At 35.9% G+C, this 23,271-nt stretch overlaps 1 protein-coding gene across 1 annotated transcript in view; it reads left to right on the top strand.

Moving 5' to 3' along the window:
• LOC142354744 (uncharacterized) overlaps positions 1-22,130 on the top strand; it is a 52,127-nt gene extending 29,997 nt beyond the window's left edge. The window contains exons 10-12 of the mRNA XM_075407125.1: positions 13,434-13,569; positions 17,966-18,144; positions 21,750-22,130. Coding sequence (XP_075263240.1) covers positions 13,434-13,569; positions 17,966-18,144; positions 21,750-21,944 — 510 coding nt within the window. The 3' untranslated portion in view covers positions 21,945-22,130. The remainder of the gene's footprint in view (positions 1-13,433; positions 13,570-17,965; positions 18,145-21,749) is intronic.
• The last annotated feature ends 1,141 nt before the right edge of the window (positions 22,131-23,271 follow it).

The following is a 23,271-nucleotide window of genomic DNA, read 5'->3' as shown; positions in this document are numbered from 1 at the left end:
ATTGGTTTTCACCATTGTAATGTCTCGAATTTTAGCTTTATTTTGATAAAATCTGCAATTTTTTTAAGGTTTCTTATAATTTTTTGTCAACTTTTGATATTTGCCCATTCTGAAGTGCCAGGAAACCTATTTCACGGTTTGAAAAAAAATACTGCATGGTTTTTAATTTCATTAGATTTGCTTGCAACAATTTAACGTTTCGAATTTTCAAAATTTTCTGATAAAAATTGAAATTTTTTTAAAAGTTTTTTAAAAAAAAATTGATTTTTTTCAGTTTTTCTTGCCTAAGTAGCCAGATAACCTAATGCATAGTTTGATAGTATGTTATTGAACAGTTGCTAGGGGACAATTGAATGGTTTTCAACATTCTAAAGGAGCGAATTTTTAATTTTTGAAATTTGAATTTTTTTATAAAAAATTATTGCCTATCTACCTTTGAACCAATTAATTTATTTAAGGCTTGGAATTGGGTTACTGCATAGCCTCTAGAGACTTAATAATGTTTCTTAAGATAAGAATTTTGCAATTTTCTGCAACATTTCATTAAAATTTGCCATTGATTTTATTTTTTTAAATTTTTGGGTCATTATCGGGTAAATCGAGTTTCAAGGGTCAATGAATTTTTTCAGCCCTTGCAGATATAATGCTGCAGCAATTTCAAAAATATGTTTTTGGCATATGTTTGAAATTGGTGTATTTAAGGGGACCAAATTTTACCTTGTTTTACCAAGTTTTAGCAATTATTATATTTTTGTTTAGTTTGTTTGATTGTTTGTTTCTCGATTTTTAGAGATGATTTTGTTTGTGTTTCGGCTACCATTTTTCAATTGATTTGATGGTCATTTAGAGTACTTTTAAGTTAATCATTTAATTCTTTGAATAGTTTTTCAGGACTTGCCTTGCTATGTTTTTAAGATGTGTTCACATATTTTTCAATGACTTTGATCTATCAAAATGGGATAAACAGGTAAAGCCCAGCGATTTTTTGTGTTTTCTGATTGATAAGTCTGAGGTTGACGTTTTTAAAAGTAGATGGAGGGCTTTTGCGAAACAAAGGTACTTGTTATGGCCGTTTTATGAGCTCTATCATTTTGTACTACAAAGACAAACACGCAAAATCATGCCAATCATTGCAATTTTTTCAAGTTTTTTTGAAAAATTTTTATTGGCATTTTTTTGAGTTTATCCAAGTTCAGAGGCCGGGGAATCTCATTTGAGGTTTGATAATAGGACATTGCATAGTTTCTAGTAATAATGGATGGATTTCAACATTTTAATGTCTTGAATCATAGCATTTTTTTAAATAAAATCTGCAGTTTTTTTAAGGTTTCCTAAAGTTTTTGTCAATTTTTGATATTTGACCATTTTCAAGTGCCAGAAAATCTATTTCACGGTTTGATAAAGAATTACTGCATGGTAGCTAGGGTCAATGGATTTCTGTACAACAATTTAACCTTTCGAGTTTTAGAAATTTTTTGAATCTTTTAAAGTTTTTTAAAACATTTGTGTTTTCACTTTTTCTTGCCTCAGTAGCAACCTAATTTGATCCAAGGTTTGATAATATTTTTTAAATAGTTGCTAAAAGGCAATTTCATGTTTCTCAACACCTGAATAGAACGAATTTCTATTTTTTGAAATATGAAATTTTTTCTAGAATTTATTGCCTATCGATCTTTGAGCAAATGATTTTGTAAGGCTTGAAATTGGGCTACTGGATAGCCTCTAGAAACAGAAATGATTAGAAGATATTAATATCGCAATTTAAGGCGACATTTCTTAAAAATTTGCACCTGATTTCATTTTTGTTAAAAGCTTTGTTGTTGAAAGCTTCAAGAGTTTTAGCAATGAGTATAATTTCGTTTAGTTTGTATTATTGTATGTTTCTCAATTTTTGTTTGTGTTTTGTTTGTATTCTGGCTGGCATTGTTCAATTGATCTGGTGGCCAGATAAAGTACCTCTAAGTTTTTCATTCAAATCTTTGAATTGTTTTTCAGGACTTGTCTTTCTATGCTTTCTCATTTTTGGACTTCAGGTCTATGTTCTAATTTGGTATCTGTCCTGCTTGATCCATGGCTTTCAGCCACTTGAGCCATTGTTTTCAATATGTTTTACCAGAAAGCTTTTTTGAAGGTTTAAAGAAGGACAATGTTCAATGCTGGAGAAGCAACCAACACTGGTGCGACATAAATTGTTCGCTTGTCTCAAGAGGGCAGTTGTATACATGATCGTTCGTTTCACGCACCCACGTACTTCGGATTAAGCTTGACTGATTTTTCGTCTGACGCTTTTGACTTTTTGTCATCAAACACGGGATAAACAGGTGGCGCCCAGCGGGCATTAAGTGACCATGGAGCCTTTCAGCTCTGTTTCAGATCGAACTAATTTGGAGACTTATACTTATGGTTTGAAGGGTGGTTCCTAGAGGTTGAAGACACCCCACGCCCACTGTTGACCCCACCCCACTATTCATTATTTCCCCACCCCCCCCCCCCCCCCCCCCACCCAACCACCCAACTGTTGCCCACCGCCCCTTCCCCATCAGCCCCCCGGTGAAACCCCCCCGGCTCCGTTCGAACAACCGATCGCTAATAACACGCAATTTCATACTACTTTTCTCAATTTTTTTCAAGCTTTTTGAAAATTTTTTGTTAATTTTTGGGTTTTTTTAGCCCTAGGTGTCAAAAAACCTCCTCAAGGGTTCTATATTGTTTTATATTAGGTTACTGCTTAGTTTCTATTGGTATTGGAATGGTTTCAACATTTTAACATCATGAATTTTAGCATTTTCGACAAAACGTGCCATTTTTTTGACATTTATTTTTCACTATTCACTTCTCTCCAGATGCAGGGGCCAGAAAATGTGCTTGAGGGGTTGATAATAAGTTACTGAAAAAGTTTTATTTGCCATGGAATAGCTTTCAATTTTTTAATATGACAAATTTTAGCAATTTTTTTGAATAATGCTTTCTGCAACCTCCTCTACGGTTTCACAATAGGTTACTGTATAGTTTCTAAGTGTAATAAAATGTTTTTCAATATTTAATTATTAGCAATTTTTAAAAATTTATGTGCAAGATTCTGAACCTTTTTGAAATTTTTATAATTTTTGTGGTCATCAGGGTCCTAAGTACCTCCTCCAAGATTTGACGATAAGCTGTTGAATTTTTTCTAGAGTTAATGGAATGGTTATCAATATTTTGATGACTTCAGCTTAAGAAATTTTATGATAGTATTCAATTTTTTGTCAAATTTCTGGATTATTTTAATCTTCTTTCAAGTTTATGGATCTTTATGAGCCAGCGACGCTAATTAAAGCTTGAAATAGGGTTACTAAATAGTCTCTGAGACCATTAATTGGTTTTGAAGGTTTTAATATTGTGAATTTCAGCTGGATCTTGTTAAAATTTGCGATTGTTTTCAAATTTTTTGAATGTTTTTGTCCTTTTCTGAGTTTAACGATCATTACTGGTCAACGAAGCTTTTCGGTTCTTGCAGACGAGTTACTTGACATAACGCCAGAGAAAATATATTAACGTTAAAATCTGGAAGCTTTTCTTTTAAAATTTACAATATTTTGCAAATTTTTTAAATACCAGCTTTTTATTTGATTTATTTACTAACAAGGCTAGAAAACTACAAGTTGAACAGTCGAATCAAGCTAAAGCTAGCCTCACTGAACCACGGCTAGCTACTGACAAAGCTCACCGCTCGCCTGTTGTTTGAGAGCAATTGGCCCGACGTTAGTCGGTTATGTTCCTCTATATTCACTCCAAATTTGTCCCTTTATCATTAATGACTTTGTTTTTGGCTATTTGTATTTGAATCTGTATTCAGCACTAAAAATACGGAAAACATTAGATATTAGTGCCTGACAGACATCCCAAAAAAATTTATGTTTCGTCGAGTGGTTATCCCCGAAAAATATTGGAGGATAGGTCTATGGCCTGGATTGTCGAGCAAGGATCTTCAAAATAGCTTCAAGACATGAATCAGTGGTTTAGAAGGCAGCATACTCGCACCTCCGTGCGCCGCATAAATCTCATTTTCAAAATTTTGTATTCGTTTATGACCGATCAGTATGGTTGTTGCCAAAAAAATTTCTGGCAATGTGTGCATGCTTTTGAGATTAAAAAGAGGCGATTGGCTGCTATTGGAATTGTTAGCAGGTTGAGAGAGAAGAACATAGTGCAAATTGTGCATAACATAAGCTTGTCAAAACTTGAAAAGGAGCTCTACTTGTTCTGCGTATACTTGGCTAAGAAAATGAAACCTTGAGGAGCAAGAAAGAACGTGAGAACGGATTATAAGAGATGCCCAAGTTCGAGAGCTTAAGATTAGTTGGTGTAAATGGGTAGCACTTTAGGCTTGCAAGTAAGAGATGCTGGTTCGAATCCAGTACTGGTCCATTTTTACAGCAGTTGCACCTTTATAGACCATAACACGTTTCGAACCAAAATTCGAGCGCTCTAAATTTGAAAATTTGTGCGTTCAAGTCCAGACTTCGTGCCGTCAAAATTGTTTTTGTGCCAAAATAACAAATTTTCACCCGGCCATGTTGTCCTTTATATGGCAAGGGACTGGTTTGTTGGCTACAAAGTTCTCTTTTGATAAGAGTTCGAACAAAGTGTCACATTCATTCATGTGTTATAACTTGAATCTAAAACTGAAGAAATAGTTTGATATACGAAAACACTACCATATATTTAAACCAAATAGGCAATGGAAAATGTGATTCCGCGCATTTTTTCTATATGACATATATCCGTTCTGAGCACTAAGGACTGTAAGTTCACTAATTATCTAGCTATTATTGATGGATCTATCCGTAAGGAATGTTCGGGAATCTTGTTCTCGATTACGATCTAATAACGATAGAGCCAGTTGAACTGTTTTAATAACTTTTGACTTTGAAAAAGAATTGAGTTCAACACTAACTTGTTTGGCCACGAGGTGACTGTTCTCAGTGACAGTTTCTATTCGTCTGCAATTAGCAAACGTAGTAATTTTGCACCACGCTAAGTTACCTGCTATTTTGCAGGTGTTAAAGTGAACATCAATTCAATCTCCTTTCTTTCCGAGGTAACATATGTACAAACTCAGTAAATTATATACCATACGTGGTTCTAGTTATAAAAAAAATACTTTTAAGACTTGGTTACATAGTATAGTTTGATGGATGCGGCTTAGGCCGGTATCTCATTCCCCCCTCTGATAATAAAAAATCGCACGTTATGGGTTTCGTTTACGGCTGGTATGTCTTCCTCATTGTGGTTGGAGATCGAATCTGCTTGAGGGGATGACGGTGGTGTTTTGTATGTAAGCGAGCTGGCCGGGCTGTAAATTTTCTCCATGTGGAGCTAACCCGTGTTGTTTTTGGGGGTAGGTTTGCTTTCTACCGCGGCTTTTGTATCCCGGCATGATGATGATGTTGTGGGTTGGCTTGGTTCCGTATAGAGATGTGTGCTTAGTTCCGTAAGGATTGGAATGCTTGGAACCTGCGTTGCTTGGGGTTCGTTATCCCAAGTAGTGTTTGTCATGTCAGCCGTTTGATTAGTTGAATTGGAGGAATCGAGATGGATTATCTGTTGTTCTGTTTGAGGCGTGTTGGTTTCTATCTCGTTCGCTGTTTCTGCATCTTGTCTTTTTGGGAGTAGATATTTTCCGTTACTTTGTCTAATTTCTTAGTTGATACGGAAAATTCTATTTTCGCTGTTGTTTGAGTTTCGGCTTTGTCTTCAAGTGTTGATGTTGCAGTTATGATTGGAAGTGATTGGGTGCTTGGACTCAGTGGGAGACTTCCATGAAATCTTCTCGGTTGTTGCTCGTAATGATTTCATAGGCTTGCTCATCATGTGAGTCCGCTTCAATATTGTACACTTTTTTTGAATTTGGTTGGGGCTCGGATGTATTAAAAATTAAAAATGATCTATTGGATGTATTTGAATCCGAGCTCGTTGGTCGCATTCTCCGCATGGAGTTCGTTTCTGTGCTGATTTGAATTGCAGCTAATTTAGCGCGTTCGTTGAAATTCGCTAGTGGTGTACTGTGTTTCGCTTTTGTCTTGTTAACTCCTTTTGGAGTTTTGAGTTTTCTGCTCTGTTGCAGTTTTTGGTTCTTGGTTGGACGAGCTTGTTCCATGACCAGCGTGCTCTTGTAGGAACATTCTTTGTTGTGATGTTTTTTTGTCCGATTGGCATCGTTTTGTTCCTTGTCGTTTTTGACAGTGATATTTACTTTAGGCTCTGTTGGCGCGCTTGATGTTTAGGAAAGCGCATGAATATATGTGCGTTTTTGGCTGGCGACTTGTGGACTGCTTGTTGCTAGGGGTTTGCTTGCGGTTTTTGTGGACCTTGCTTCTTCTTAACAGCATTTTTGTAATTTTTCTCGATTCCTTTTATACTCCCTTACAGTTTTACATGCTACCATGTGTATTAGACTAGGTTTTGTTTCTGGAATTGATTTGGTTTCGGGAATAAGTTTAGTTTGGGTAGCTGCAGCAATAAAGTTTTTTTTCGAATTGACTTGTTTTTCCGTAAGGAGGTGTCTATGGTAATTGTATGTGATGTATAATTGGTTATAGTGCCATCAGGAATTATATTCCATTGGGGCATTGGGGGGCTAATGTAATTTTTGGTTCTTTTGCTTTTTTAGCTATTGATTTACGTGCTACGTTTTTCTTGTTATATATTATTTTAGTTGTCTTGTCTCCGATTGAGAAATAAATTTCAGATGGAGTTATCATACGTGGTAAATTTCTGCTCAACGGTAGATTTTCTGAATCGGCAGAGTCTATGCGCTGCGGTTAAGCTATTTGGGCGGTGTCTTGTCTGTACTGAATTTCTAGTTCGTCCTCGGAGCTTCCATCCCGTCTCCACATTTCCTCTTGGGTGAGTGCATCGTGTCGGAGTAGTTGCTTGTTCAAACAACGACTTTTCAATTTGTGGAACGTTAGGTTTCTTGTTGATGGCTTAGTTAGCATGTCTGAAAGTTCTGTATTTGGTTTTCTACCAAAATGTGCCTTAAACGGAGTTACTTTTGAGGTTCTGTTCGCTATGGGTCTTATGTTCTCAATAATATTAGCTAATCTGGATCTTAAAGTTTCTGAACTCCAGTTGGGTTCGGTGTTTAAACCGCTAAGCGTCTTTTTGAATTGTTTGGATGATTCGTTCGGCTATTCCTGTTCCTCAATGATCTCCTGCTGGAGCGAGGATTAATTTTATTTTTCTATTTTTGCAAAATATTTCGAACTCTTTTGCTTTGAACGCTTGGGTCTGATCGCATCGTATGGATCTAGGGATGCCATGTTTTTTGCAGTATTGTTTTGGGTAGTCAATAGCGGTTTCAGTGTCGCAGTTATGGAATGTTTCCGCGTGTGGGAAACATGCTAATCTGTCTACTGTTACTACAGTATAATCATTTTGTGTGCTACTTTGTAGGGTATTGGACCTGCGAAATCCATTTGGATTTCTTCTTTTGGTTCTTTAAGTTGAGGAAATTTCCCCAAATGATTTTTTGAAATAAGAGATTTTGCGTTTTTACCTTTCTCAGTGCAATGTCGGCAGGCCTTTGCTTTGGAGACTATCTCGCAGATATGCGGCCACCACACTAATTCAGCTGCGGCTAGCATCCCCACTTGTCCTGAATGCTTATGGTGGATAGTGTCGAGAACTAGTTGTTTAGTTTTTGATGGAATAACTAGTCGGTTGTCATATAATAAACTGTTGGTGTGAGTTACGGATAAGTCTCGTCTGATTCGAAAATATAAGGGGTTTATTTTTTTCAAATCTTCCCAATTTTGTGCATTAACCAAGTCTATTATGACTTTCAATTCTTTTTGCGAGGCTTCCATGAGGAATTCTTCATTGAAAAGTTTATTTAAGTTCTCTCTATATGTGGGAGTTGGTAAATCTTGATAAGCAGTGAATAAATCTAGATGTTTCGTGTGGTCTAAGGAATCAAGGCCTTTGCCTTTGTTTGAAGTGTACTCTGTTTGAGTACTTAAATTGGTAAAGCTTTTGGACCCACTAGGTTGCTCCATTTGGAGTTTTTTAATTCTATTTGGGGCTCTTGATCTTCGTGTAATACGGATGTTGAATGTTTCTTTTATTGTATTGTGTCTTGTTGTTATGCCAACAATGTTTTTGTATACTAATTTGAATGGAATTTGTGTTTTTGTAGGTTTTGGGTTAAATGAGTGTAAGCGATTGTCCACCTGAATTTTAAAAGTGTGAAGGCAAAAAGCGCTGTTTGTATTGCTGTATACTTGCTTTGTATTGATTACGTCATTCTTGACTTGTTTTGTGTCTGTAAATTGATAGGTTGATATTGTTGCTCCGTTTGGAGTTAATGCATTGCGTAGCAAGAAGAATTTAGTTTTTTCTATCGCATTAATTATGAAGTTTTTGTCTTCGTCTGATGGGGGAATTGCTTCTCCTGTTGGATTTCTTCTAAGATAATCTGCAAATCACATATTTTTGCCGGAAAGGTGTTCGACTGAGAAATGAATTGGTAGTAATCGATCTACTCATCGTGATAGTCTACTTTGGTAGGTTTTATTACCTCTATTTTCTTTGAGTGCTGTAAGTAACGCTTTATGGTCCGTTTGGAGAAGGAACTCTGAGCCGTAAAGGTAGTATTCAAAATGTTCTAAAACCCACACGACTGCTAGCAGTTCTAGTTGGTTAGTACTGTATCGTGAATCTAAATTGTTTAGGAAACGACTTGCGAAGGCAATAGGTTTCCATAAGTTGCCAGATTTTTGTTTTAGGCAGGCTCCTAGGCTTTTTTGCTGGCATCACATCGTACTCTTGTTTGTTTCGATGTATCAGTGTTTATTCTTCGTAATTAGTTTTATTTGAGATCTGATTTGGTTAAACGCTTCTGTGTGTTTATCTTTCCAGTCTAGCAACGGTCTTAGAAGTTCTTAAATTCTTGCCAGTTTTGAGAGAAATTTTTTAAGGTGATGGATGCTTCCTATAAACGATCTTAGTTGTTTCAACGTTTTAGAGTGTTCTAAATATGATTGCATCGTATTTTTGTTTTGTGGGGGTTACTCCATTTGGAGTCACTGTAAATCCCAACCACATTATCTGTTCTTTGGCGAATTCGCTTTTTTGGAGATTGATTGCTAGATTTTCGTCATTTAATCGTTGCATGATTTTGTCTATCTCCTTTTCGTGTTCTTCTAACTTTCTTTTTGTTATTATTAGAATGTCGTCCAATTATGCAAATTTTGTTTTTATTTCATGTAATGTTTTGTCTATTGTTTTTTGGAACGTTGCTGGCATGTCAGTCGAAACGTAGAATCCATTTATGAATCTATATGGACCAGTAGCTCTTCAGCCTTGAATATTAAAGTTACAGTATTTTTAATGTTGTCATCTAATGGTATTTGACTATATGCATAATTCAGATCAATCTTGGAGAAAAAATATTGTACTGGCTGGTTTTACTCTTCGCAGATGAAATTTGCTACGGAATCAATTAAATGATCGATGCCTTGCATCTGATATTTGCTTTTATGTACAGCGTCGTTTAGTTTTTTGGAATCGAGAGATACTTTTACTGTTTTGTCTTTTTTTACTGTTATCACTACGGGACTTATGAAGAGTTCTTCTGAACATTTGTCCAATTTTGTAATTTGTTTTTCGTCGATGATTTTTTTTTGTAGTTCCTGTTCCACTTTATATAATAAGTGAAGTGGTACTCTTTGTTCTTTGTGTTGGGATGGGGTATATTGAGATTTGAATATTCATTTTGCAATAGGAAATTGGGAGCGCCCCAGTCTTGTACATAAATGTGGATATTTGTGGAATATCTATTTTTATGTTTTTCTCCGCATGGATTTCAGAAAATGGATAATTTTCTTACCGGGTTTTTTGTTTGCGTTGAGAGTGATGCCGAGTTTTGTAAGTATGTCTCTCCCCATGATGTTGTTTGTTTGGTTTTCTACTATCAAAACTCTGCGTGTTTTTGTTTTCCAGGATTTTGACTTTATGTCGAGCGTTAGTATTCCTTTTATCTCGATGTTGTTGTTTGTAAATCTTTTGTAGATGGTTTTCTGTGTAGTCCAGTGTTTGGGCGTTTGGGATCTCATTTTGGAGTTGATGGGCGAATTCTACATTCGTAAATGACATTGGAGAATCGGTGTCCGCTAGCCACTGCAACTTGTGTGAGCCTGTTGTTGTTTCCACCCAGAAATCTCCATTTGGATCCTTGTTAACTGTTTCGTTTTTCTTTGCTCTGAATTCTGTTGGACGTATGAGTTTTATTTTGGCCCAATCTCATGGAGCTCTTTGATTTATAACCCGGCTTCGACGTCTACGCTCTCCTCCGTCTGGTCACTTTCTGGCATTTCTTGTTTTATGTGTTTGACTCTTCTGGTCTGTTGTTGTTTGCAATTTGGTGAGGAGTTATTCTGTGGTCCACGTGAGCCCTTGAGAATGGGTTTCCACATTTCCAGCATGCCGTGGAATATTGTTGTGTGTTTGTCATTTGCGTTCGTGGTTTGTTTTGACGAATATACGAGACTGTGTTTCAGCTCGTATTTGCCTTCAGGATTTCCTGTTGGTTGACTTGACCTGTTTCTCTGTTAATTGCATATTTAAGAGCCTGTTGAGGTGTCCGCACTTCTGATCGTAGTTCCATTTGGATAAGGAAACTTCTCATATTCGACATAAGTATTTCTTTTACGAGATCTTCTTCTCGCCTTTCGAATCTGCAATGGGCTCCTAGTTCGCGGAGACGACTCCTAGAACGTTTCGAAGGATTCTTTTGATTGCTGCACTGCTTTAAAGCGTTGGAATCGATCGAATGTTGTATTTCGTGGTCTGGTGAATGTCAGTGCTAGCTTACGGACTAGCTCATTTATTGCGCAGCGTTCTTTTTTTGTATGAGGTTTTCTTGGTGATAAGCTCTGCTGCCTTCTGATCCTAGGGAAAGGTATATTAAGCTTTTGATCTTTAGGTCGGCTTCATCCCAAATGATTCTGTCTATCATCGGTCCTGTTCGCTCGACTTGTTTACATTCAATTTCCCAGTCCACTATTCTGTGTTCATTTCGCTGTTCCCTCTGGCTTTCTTTGTTGTCTGTTTTTCCTTCGAGGGGTTCTTCGTATGTTGGGAGGGTTGGGTATAATAATTCAGATCTCGTCGGTTTAAGTTTCAACAGTTTATCAACTTGTAGGTTGTCTCTCGCCATTATGGCCATTTTTAATGTGCCGAACCACGTACTCCATTCTGTAGGCGGATTGACCATGACTACCAAAATACAGGAACTCCGAGTGGAGTTTTTATTTGCGACTGCGCCATGTGATCCCGCGCGCTTTCTCTATATGACATAAATCCGGTCGGAGCGCTAACGAGTGAACGTTCGCTAATGATCTCGCTTTTATTGATGGAGCTATCCGTAAGGAATGCTCGGTAATCTTGTTTTCGATTACGATCTAAAAACAATAGAGCCAGTGGAACTGTTTTAATAACTTTTGACTTTGATAAGGAATTATGATCAACACTAAATTGTTTGGCAACGAGGTGACTGTTCTCAGTGACAATTTCTGTTCGTCTGCACTTAGCAGACGTGTTAACTTGGCACCACGCTATGTTACCTGCTGTTTTGCAGGCGTTAAAGTGAACATCAACTCAATCTCCTTTTGGAGGTAACAAATATACAAACTTAGTTATTTAAAAACCATAACTGTTTATAGTAATGAATAATAAATACTTTTAGGACTTGGTTACATAGTATAGTTTGATGGATGCGGCTTAGGCCAGTGTTTCAGAGAACAAAATATTTCTGTCTTTTAAATAAAAATTTGTTTGTTTAACAGCACAAAATAATGATATATAATTTTGTAAGGAACACAAACAAAATAATATTGTGCGAACACTTATTGTTTAGAAAGTAATCGCCAATTTGTGTATATCACAAGCTTTACTGTCAAAATTTTGTTTCATAGAAAATGTACCCTGGGTTTCCTCAGTTTGTTTTTTCTGGAAGCTGTTTTACTTACTTTTTTCTTTTCACTTGTACCCCACAACCCCGCCCACTGTTATCAAAATTTTGGTTTTATAAAAGTAATTTTAACTTAATATTTTTGATTTTAGCATTGATAATATGTTTTGGTCATCATGGTCAGAGCAACTTTAGTTTACAGTTCAATGAAACTTTAGAAAATTTAGAAAAACTTAGAAAGTTGTATATTAGAAAAACTTGATTGAAAAATTCAGGATGTCGTATATTATGTTACTACCCGGATTGAAGTTTCTTTGATTTTATACAAGGATCATACATGATTTCATGCTGTCCATACTTGATTTCTTAGTACGATCCTTGTATGAAACCAAAGAAATCATATATGATCCTTGTACGATTACCAAAAAACCATATATGATCCTAGTACGAATACCAAGAATCATATATCTACTAAATAAAAATCTTTAACCATTTATGTTTTTTTTTATTCGGTAGGGCATCACCTATATGATACCCCGGCATCACATTGTGATCCGCCGAAGGACTCTAACGTACAATATCAATTGCAAATTGGGCACAAAATATAAGAGTTAGTCAAAACAGACAACAAAATTTTTGACATACTCCGAAGCCAGTTTATACATATAAATGCTCATTTATGAAAAAAAATCAAGAAAAAATTGAATATCACGTCAAATTTGTTTTCTGAATACGTTTAAACCACGAAGTCATTCTTTTATCGCACACAAAGAATCAAATGTAGATTGCAAATGCGATATAATAATTTTATAAGTCCTCTTACTACATTATACGAGAATTTGTGGCACTAGTCAATGTATTATGTGTCATATATGACCTTGTATGATATCCCAGAATTTTTTTCAACTTCGATGGAAAATCAAAATTATAGAGTTTTTAGTCTTTGAATTTTTTTGTATGATCCTTGTATGATTTCTAGGAAATCATATATGTTCCTTGTATGAATACCAAGAATTCATACAAATCATATATGACCTAGTGTGATTATTAAGAATCATATATGACCTAGTACGAAATCAAAGAAAGTTGTATGATCGTTGAACCGGGTATAGTTACTATGTTTCCTGGGTTTCCCGACAAGACAACCGAGCTGATCTGACAGGATTGTCTGGATTGTCTGGACATAATGACTCGTCGAATGGATTGGCTGGGTTGTCTGGGTTGCCTGCGTTGTCTGGGTTGTCTGGTCATTAGACTGGCTGGGCTGGACATAGACATTTGGTTGCCTCGGTTGTCTGGAAGCTGTCTGGCTTGTCTGGTCATATGTTAGTGACCTCGACTCGGGTACTGCCAAAAAGTGAACTTGATTGAACATGGCTAATATGTGAACTGTTCAAATACTTATTCAAATTTGGTTCCTGATTTAGCCGAGAATAACAATGTCATGTTGCGTTTAGTGTCCGTTCTGTGTTTTCTGTAGATCGGAGAGAAGAGATGTTCCTCCTCACAGTTGTCCACCGAGGTGGAAGAGGAGGAGGTGGAGGAAGAGGGAGCAGCTATGACTGATGAACAGAAACAAATGTGGAAAAACAAGATAGATGGCCTCAATAAAATATGTAAGAAGCGGATTTACTAGTTATTTTATTGAATAATCCTTTTTATTTCTAGATGCTAGCATTTTTAAACTCGCTAAAAGCAACTATTCTGAAACTTTCATTTAAGATTGGACGGTTTTCTGAAAAAAATCTCAATTGCCATTTTCAAAACAGCCCAAATACGACTAAGTTAAACACATTATCAGGCCTTAAACGACGAGACTTTTTTTAGACCTTACAATATAAAAACTCAAAATTACCAGATCTTGGACAATGAAATAAAACAAAGACTCTTATACAAATAAGGCATTTATGGACTGTGATTTAATGCTGAATAAACAGAGCTCAGTTGCATTTTTGGTTCATAGCTGAAATGGTTCGAATTCCAATCAAAAGTGCACTAATTGAATTTATAGCGTCCCCATCCTGATCGTTAATTTCACTAATTCTTGCATCTTATTTTTCGTCAACTTAAGCAATTTGTTCGACACCCCTCACCCTCACATTGGGTGAGTCGAGAAAAATTAATTCATTAATTAAATCGCCTCTCATTGGCTCTACTACTATTTCAGCTCCACAATTTCGCATACTATTTCACTCCATGTGTTCACAACCAATGAGAAATCTATTGTTCAATCTGTTCGAATTGCTCAGGTCTCCTTAATTTTGGGCGAGCAATTATGAATGTTGGGCGGTGTCCTCTTCTTGATGGTCGGCAACAAATCAAAATACCAAATAGCTGTCAACCCTTGAGATCAGCAGTCATTACATGAGAACTCAAAGCGCAATAATCGAATTGGAAAGACTGCTTTTTGCATCCGTTACCTCTTATTTACAAATTTGATGCTCTCAGGATGGCAAAACAATGTCTTTTTTAACCCAACTATTAATTGTGGCATACAGTTTTTATCACTTTGACGACAATCTATCTACTAATCTTTGCAAGAAAATTATGCTTTCTCGGTCCTCGATGCCGTCAACGCTAAACACAAGGAGAGTAAACGAGTTATGCTTCTCTTGACAGGCTTTGAAATAAGTCTCGCTTATCACCAGTGGCCCTCTTTATTGCGTCTGCAGGTTTCTGTTGCAGTAAGATTTTGCCTCATTGTCATCGACAAGAAAACCAAATGAGGCAATTTCTTGAGGGCTCCATGCTCCCCTGACCCCTACAGCTGGCTTATCCCCTCAATGATCTCTGATGATTGATTATTTTTTGGTTTAGGGCCATTACATGTTAAAAATATCCCCTACTCTCCTCATATTTCATTATGCATTTGCACGAAGAGGCCAAATTTTCTTACAGATGGGTGCATGTTGAGCATTGAAATCTTTGCCACATACGTCACATTTTTCGATAATTTTATGCTTGCATCATAGGGCGTTGTGCCAAGGCCTCAAAAAACTCGCTTCTATTTGCAATTTTGATCAATTAGATTAACTATTTTCAACCAAGAAATGATCTACAGAAATTCAACTTCAAAGAAAATCTCAAAAATCAAGTAGGTTTTGCAGAAAGAACACAAAGAGTTGCCGTACGCATCAGCTCTTTATTTGACCATCTTGACTGGCCAGAGGTATGCAGTCAACTTAGTACTAGATCAATCTTCAGGAAACAATTTCAATTGTTGTGTGCTGCTGTTTTGTCTTAGGTTTCATTGAAAATAAAAATTTAAGCGCATCTTATTGATTACAGCTCCAATAACAATCTATTAAGGGTGCCTTCTCTTGATTTTTACAATTGAATGAGTTTGCTTTGTATTGGGGGCGCGGTCTTTTTCAAGATCTAGTCTTATTTTCCCTAGCTTGTAATGTCCAACTGGCATTGTGATTTTGGTCAAAAAGAAACAGGAAGTAGATAAAAAAAGCTAGTGGTTTTGCGGCGTAAACTTTGTGTCAATTGAATTGCGAATCAAATTGAAAAAAACGGTGCTCGAAAACAGAATTGAATTCTGGATAGTGGTTTTTCGTTCACATGCGGCGATTTGAATTTGAATTTCGGTTACTGCTTTTTGAGCTCCTATCAATTTTTTTCTCTACATGATCTTCGAATCCAATCCCAGTTTTTTCTCAGTTTGGTTAATGAAAATTAAATTTCTTCATCGTTCTCACTTCAAATCTGCGTTTTTTTTATTGCTTCATGCAAAATCGTCTGACTTGCTTGACTGACATCATTTTTCACTCATAGTGAAGCACGCTTTTTTGTCAATTGCATGATTAACTTTGTGATCAAACGCTAATTACCTCAACATCAAAAGTAATTTCCTCGCTTTCAAGGGAACTTTTTTAAATTTTAACTGTAGAAGATAAAAGGAACTGATTATATGTCACTATTCGAAAGTTATTTGAAAGCAGCTAAGAGAAAAAGCTGATAAATACTAGTAGTTTTTTCAAAATAGATTTATGAGAAAAACTGAATTTTTAATTCTTTTACACTACCTTTTGAGAGTATTGGTCTATGCAACTCTAGCAGCTACTTCCTGAGAATCTGACATTTATGTTACTTTTTTTGCATAAAACTTCAGTTTAAGACCTTGCATTACTTATTAATAGCTGCCGTCAAAATCTCAACGCTCTTTAATGAGCGCTCTTCAAACTTGTCAATCAGTAGGCATTAACTGCTTTTGAACCAAAATTTAAAGCAATTTTTTTAAACTTGTCTCTTTTTAAGCAACGATTTCTTTAAACAGTTTATTTTAGAACATTCTACGAACTTACGAGTGACACACTTGATCTAAGTTGCTCTTTTTTTATATTAAATTTGTGAGAAAAGATTCCAGTTTAACGGTTAATACGTTGGGCTGCCATCCTGGAGGTATTGAGGTTGCTCCCCTGTGGGGTCTGAGTTTTGTGCACCAATAAAACAATTCTAAGATAAACACCTCTAAATTTAGTTTCCCATCCTGTTATTTGCCTTTCTAAGTTTTTTTCTTGTCATTTTGTAAAGAATTCAATAAAATGGGACTGCTAAAAGAAAACAAAGCGGAATAATTTGTTTGCGATAGTTTTGGTTTGGATTAAAAAAGATAGTTTTTCAACAAATTTTTGTTATTTTCATACTTTTTCTTGTCCTTATAATCCAATATCTTGTCCATATAACCCCACCCCTCCCACAGCAACCCTCCTCTACACAATAACCACCCCCAACCACCTACATCTATATACCCCCATACATGCCTCCCACCCCCACGCACACACACACAATAATCACATTCTTAATTAAAATTGGTTGTGTCTAAGTATATATTATCGTTTCATTTTTATTACTTTTTTGATATTTCTGAAGTAGTTATGGTTTTTCGACATTTTTGATTTAGGTAGGCGTTGTTGAAAGTTGTTTTTTAGCGCTACTCTTTGAATCGTTTCCGGTATTCTATCGGCTATTGATATAAATGGCTGCCAACGGTTTATATAAATGCTTAGGCACTCTGTACAATGTTATTAACGATGTCTTAATTAAGATAATGAAAATGATCTTTTTATTGATCCTCCAACTTGTTGAACGAATTCAGCAGGTGGATTCCATACATAAAAGTTGTTAACTACTTTCTCACGGCTTGTTTTCCAAAAATGAAATGTGATATTTGATCTTTAAATTTTTTGTAGTTTTTTGTGTTGTCTTGTTTCTTTGTTTAACCAATGGCAGGCTTAATTGAGTTGCCTTTGAGGAAGTTTTGAAGCTGTTTCATGGTTTTCAACTCAAATCTGTCATTATTAACTTCTTTTACACTTCTGTTCTTTTTAGTTTTACCCTATTTTGTGATTCTTGATATTGTGCCCACTAGTTCAGTTTATGACAGAACTCATTAGTTCTCTAATGAAGCATGAACAAACTATTCAGGGTTTTGTTTTGCTATATAACTGTTGTGAAAACTTTCGGCAACGTCCGGGCTCAAAATTTGTAAGACTAACGACCATTACACGAACATAACTGAACGTTCTCTTATTTTATACCGCTTAATTAAAATTTTCAGTTAAATTTAACCGCACAGCAACTTTTCTTTGATTAGATGTGATAGTTATGACAGTTTTTTTGCGTTGTTTGTCTTTCACTTTCTTCAGTAAAAATGATTGGTTTGTGTTATTAATAACATGACGATAAATTACACCAAATTTGTTTGAACATTGAGTTTCTATCTCCTTGTTTTGCGCTCCATAACTTGTCTCCAAATTCGCATTCAAAACCGGGTGAAAATTATTTGGAAAATCGGTGATCCGAAAAACAGGGGTCATTTCAGCAACAGGGGGGACCTCAAAGAGAACAGGATTTTTTGGCTGTATTAATGAACAATTTTACATACGTTAATGGTTTGTGATTTGTAATTAATAATTGTGGTTCCTGCGCAATCGCAGCGTAACAGCATTAGGCGACTTCTCCCTGTTCTCAGCTGCTATTTCAGACTGTTCTTTTAATTTATAGTGGACAGTAAAACAGAGGCAATAGAAGAGGCCAGAAAGAGACACCAGCAATTGAAGGCCAAACTGGTGTTGTGGAGGAAGGTGTATGTGGAGTTCCAGACCAACTGTCTCACCAAACACGCCCCAATTCAACAGCCTCACAAGAGGAAGTGCACCCAAAAGCACCCCACCATGTGTCAGGTAATCTTACCATTAATTTGGATCAATATCTTTTTGATTGGAATTTCGGTTTTTGTCCTTTCGTGCGCTCAAAATTCCCTATGTATTGAATTTCGTGCGTTAATTTTCGTTTCAGACCGTGTAATTGAGCGGGTCGAGATCTGTACCGTTAAAAAATGGAGATAGAATTAGAAACTTATAACTTTAAGAGTAACCAGTCTTGCGTAATTCAATGTGTAGCCATTTTGAGTCACTTGTTGGGATTAATTAGTGTACTATAAAATAAATTAAAAGAATTTTTCCTGAGAGTGATACTGATGAAGTCACTGGGATCTTTTTAGTATTAATCGAGTGTCATGTATCGTTTGTGATCTTAGAGCACATTTTCTGCATATAATTAACACTTACATCCGCCCATGGCTGAGGTCTTGAATCATCACAAATTCGGGTCGCGGACAGGGGGTTCCAGACCGAACAGACCAAGATTCTTCTTATCAGATCCGTTCCGCTAATGTTTGATTATTGTTTATGCTCTTCGGCTTAAGTCTTGCATACCAAGACAAAGTTTCAACAAAATTTTCATTTTTGAGAGTCGCGCCGTGGTAGCAAATCAAGCTCTGTAAATACAATAAAATTCGCGCCATGGGCACAAGAAATCTGTTCAAAAATGGGAAATCCCTTACTGTAAATATCTCACTTCTTCATTAAAATCAACATCAATCAGGAATTAAATTTCTGTTTTTTACAAAAATGAAAAGGTTTAGGGGACGGAAAAGTATAACTGAAGAGAGAGAGAGAGAGAGAGAGAGAGAGAGAGAGAGAGACTTTATTCTCAAAAAGAGACATCAACATTAAAGTTATTAAAAATCTCAATTATTATCTTTGTACAGAAATAGTTATTGGAACACACTTTTGAAAGTTCTACTGGTATAACATTGACAACATATATAAAACGAGCAAAAATTATCAACAAAAACTGATTCAAGCTTACCGATAATATATCGACGAATGAAAGATACAGACGGAGATTTTAAAAAAATTATGACTCCGTGTTACTGAAGGAAATTAGCTGGGATAATGACACGGTCAAAATAAGTATTTTAGTTAGTTTTAGTGAGATGATTAAGTTGAAAAACGTTGTATGAGGAAAAACGAATATTAGCCGTTTTGGCAGTTAGCACCATACTTTCCCAAGAGAAAATGGACAAAAAACTGAAGTTCAATGGTTGCAGCTGAAAACATATGGGTAACAAACTATTCCTCCGGTGCAACTCCGAATACAAAATAAAATTGTTGCCAAATATCCATTTAATTCAACGCGCTTGAAATCTCTCGAGATTCATCATCAAGGAAGTATCAGCGTGCCATACAATAATAATATAACCAAAACAATATTGTAAACAAAAAAACGAAACAAATTATACTTGACATTGAACTTTCAAGACGATAAAATTCTCGTCTAGAAAACGCAAGCTTTGCATCGGCATGTTTATTCCATTGGAATTTCTTGTCAATTATTATACTAAGGTACTTATATGAATCAACAGTTTCAATGACCTTACCATATAGAATTAAAGTTGGCTCCACAGAACAGCTAAACATAACAGCCTTTGTTTTCGTTCAGGCTATTAAGTATCATATCATTTTCAAGACCCCATTGCTGCAGTCCAGATAGATAAATTAAAAAATTCAAGGACTCAAATAACACTTTCAGAGAAAAGAATCCTGAGGAAATCCACTGAGAACTAGTAAGGACGATGACAAAACACCATGTTAATTTTTGATAAGGATCAATTAGGTAAGAGAGTAATAGGGCTCAAAACAAAAATAGTATGTGGAACTTTGTCAAAAGCTTTATGAAAATCCTGATGGACGGTATAAAGACAAGTTTTCTTAAATTTTCTGCAAATATTGTCTCTATAACCAATGAGTTGGGTGATCGGGCTTTTTCTGGATGGGGAACCAAACTGTTTGGAATGAAGAAGGTGTCTCACAATTGAATGAATAATTCCAAATAGTAGCCTCCTAAAAATAAGGGATATCTTGGGTAACAGACTAACTGGACGGTATTTTTCAATGCAATTCTTCGTGCCCCCTTTTATGAAAAAGATGAACCAAGCAGTTTTCTATTGTAAAGGTAAATGAAGAGTGAGTTTAATAGATTTTAAAAAGGTAAGGAAGAGGGAACCGAATAGAGCAGGACAATTGCTGAAGAGTTGTCCAGGTAAACCGTCGTATGACTTAAACTAAGCTGTTTTTGTACTAGACATGAGGCCTTGTACTTTCATTGAAGCAATAGAGGCTTGGAAATCTTCAATTAATAAAGCAGGCCGCGTCGAAAATTAAGGAGAAGCTTCACAGTGCTTCTACTGAAAATAGATGAGAAAAACATATTGAATGCGTTTTCCATTCGGGAATTCAACAAATAACACAAAGACTTCAGAAGCATAGGTATTGAGAATCGCATAGGCTGTCTAGAAGTAAATGACAACCTCGCAAAGTTGCAGTAATGGATCCATTGATAAAACAAACTGTATCAGGTTCATTAGACTGTTGCAGGGAGACTCTAGTGGCCTTTAACTTCTGCAGGTTGTTTGGTGTAGGGTTCCTAACACATCGGCTATAAGCATTCTCTTAAATTTTAACAGAGTGAATAATATGTGAAGAATCGAAATGAGGAAGAGAAAACGTTTCAAGGATATACGCTTGAAAGGAACCAGAATTTGCTCTACCAAAAAGCTATAATCTAGATAAATATCGTCTACCGAAGGGTAACAAGAAAACGTGAAATGCTGCCACTTGGAAACAAAGGCAGATAAATTGTTTAAAGTCGTTAAAAAATGTCTTCTCCTGCAAAATACAAATGGTCTCCTAATCACAGACTTGATAAAATGTTGTCCAGAATCTGCCCCTATCATGCGTAGCTGATAAAACTATCGGCATCAAATTTTATTCGGCGCATATTTCAACAAACTTGGACTCACGACAATTAGTACCGGTTATTGTCTCCCAATCTAAACCAGGCATGTTGAAATCACCTAGTACAACAAGAATTAGCTCATGGTCTGCACTCCGGTCAATGCCTGCAACTTGATCAAAAAGAACGCAATTGATTTAGCTACACTGTGTTTCAGAACAGCACAAGCACTGCCAATAGGTGGAAGATAAGTTAAAACATAGATAAATATGTCCGTTAGGTATAATTAGCTCTACGGCCGTAGAAAAATCACATGCAGTGGGCGATGACAATGGATAGATGTCAGATCGTAAATTAATTGATGTAAGAATAGCAACACCGCCACTCGAAACATTAAACTAGTTGAACGGGGATAAGATGCGGTCTTCTATAGAATCGTCAAGCCAAGTCTCGGTTAGAAAAGCAAGTAAAATAATTTCAGATTGCGAATACGTATATCTTTTCTTTCGAATTCAGACTCAAGGAGTTTGTCTCTTACAGCCAATAGCTTCTTCTCCTTAGCTCTTTCTTCCGACAGAAATTTGGTTTAATAAACTGACCCGTACCTTTGAGATTGTACGCGCAGTTTATTACTACTCTACGATCAAACTCATTCTGAGCTTGGTTCCTGTACAATTATTAAAATGATGTGTCTGTTTTGTGTGTTTAGGTGGATGATATCTACCAACCAGAGATGTACGCCCAAGAGAAGCTGAAGTTGCCCACCTTGGAAGAGATCCATAAAAAAGCGACTGCTCCTGCTCCAGTCCCAGATCGTCATTCCCATCAACAACAGCTACCAATGAGAGCTACCCCTGCACCCACAATCGCATCACTTAGCAACAGGGCACCCAGTGTTGCTTAATATGTGAAGAATACCAAACAATGACTCAAGTTTATTGTGATACAGATTTGAGAGAAATGGATACTTTGGATAATAGATAGACGTAAGGACATTTAATGAGGATAACTAGTTTAGTTTCCCGTATGACCATTATTGACCATTCATTTTTTAATAGCCGCCCTCATCTTCTCAGCCGGCTATTATAGCGCTCCTATTTTTTTTTTACGACTCGAAGAGGAGTATTGGAGAAGTCCTTTTTTTTTTTTTAATCACTTTAGTTGGAGTGAATTTTGAAGCAGGAAATGAAACGCGTGAAAAATTTTAGAGTGGTTTGGGTGCTGAACAAAAGTGAAGAGGGGAGCGAAAAGAGAGTGGTTTTTTGTTCATGCCTCTGTTTTTGATAGAGCGAGAAATTGATGTGTGAAAAAATTTTCTCTGAGCGAGCGAAATTTTTTTGTTCACGTGCGGCTTTTAAAAGCGGTTTTTTTTGCAATTTTTCTTGTTTATGAGATTTGATTATGATATTGTATTGGATTTGGGCTCGTTCTGATAGGAATTGAAGGTTTCAAGTAGTTAATTTGAGTTTTATGCCAATTTGGAGGTTTTTGATCAGTTTTGCTGATTTTTCGACGAAATTTAATGTATTTTGGTCTTTTGTTTTGTTTTACTGCTTTAAGTGCGATTTGCATAGAAGCTCGTTACTCAAAGATCATCAGGGATACAAATTGATTACAATTTTGTTGTTATAAATCATTTTTTCTGAAGAAAAATGACAGAAAAATTAGGAATTTTTTAACCACTTTTTCAAATTTTTTGCTTTTTTTCGTTTTTTTTCAATGGTAGACAACTTCTTTAGCTTGTTACGACTTGTCCATTTTTTTGCTAAAATTTCATTACTCTATTTGCTCTAAGTATTTTTATTTGGCTGTATTTTTTCTTGTAAAATTAAAAAAAACACCTTACTTTTTCTCGTTTTTTATTTGTTCAATTTGGTTTTAAATGTCGTTTCTATTCTTCCTCAACCTTTGATAGGATTTGGGGAGTTTTCTAGTGGAAGTCAACAGTTGAAGCTCTTCTGGATAGCTCTCATTTTGATTGATAATAGTTTCGAGTTGTTTTTGTTAAAGAAAATCGAGTAAATCAGAGCAAATTTTGGCCACTTTTTGTCTTTTTCTAACTTTATTGCATATTTCTTCCAATTTTATGTTTTTTTGTTGGTAACCTTTTCCCAATAAGGAGCATTTTTGTAGGTGTTGATACTATGAATTTGCACTTGAAGGCTTAGCAGGGCAGTTTTCATTTAAACAAATTATACAAATCTCTAATTCGTTAGAGTTTTTCTTAGTCT

This window comes from Convolutriloba macropyga, chromosome 15 (genome assembly GCF_964194025.1).
Source record: "Convolutriloba macropyga chromosome 15, txConMacr16.3, whole genome shotgun sequence".
Lineage (NCBI taxonomy): Eukaryota > Metazoa > Xenacoelomorpha > Acoela > Convolutidae > Convolutriloba > Convolutriloba macropyga.
This window is presented reverse-complemented; position numbering and strand designations above follow the sequence as displayed.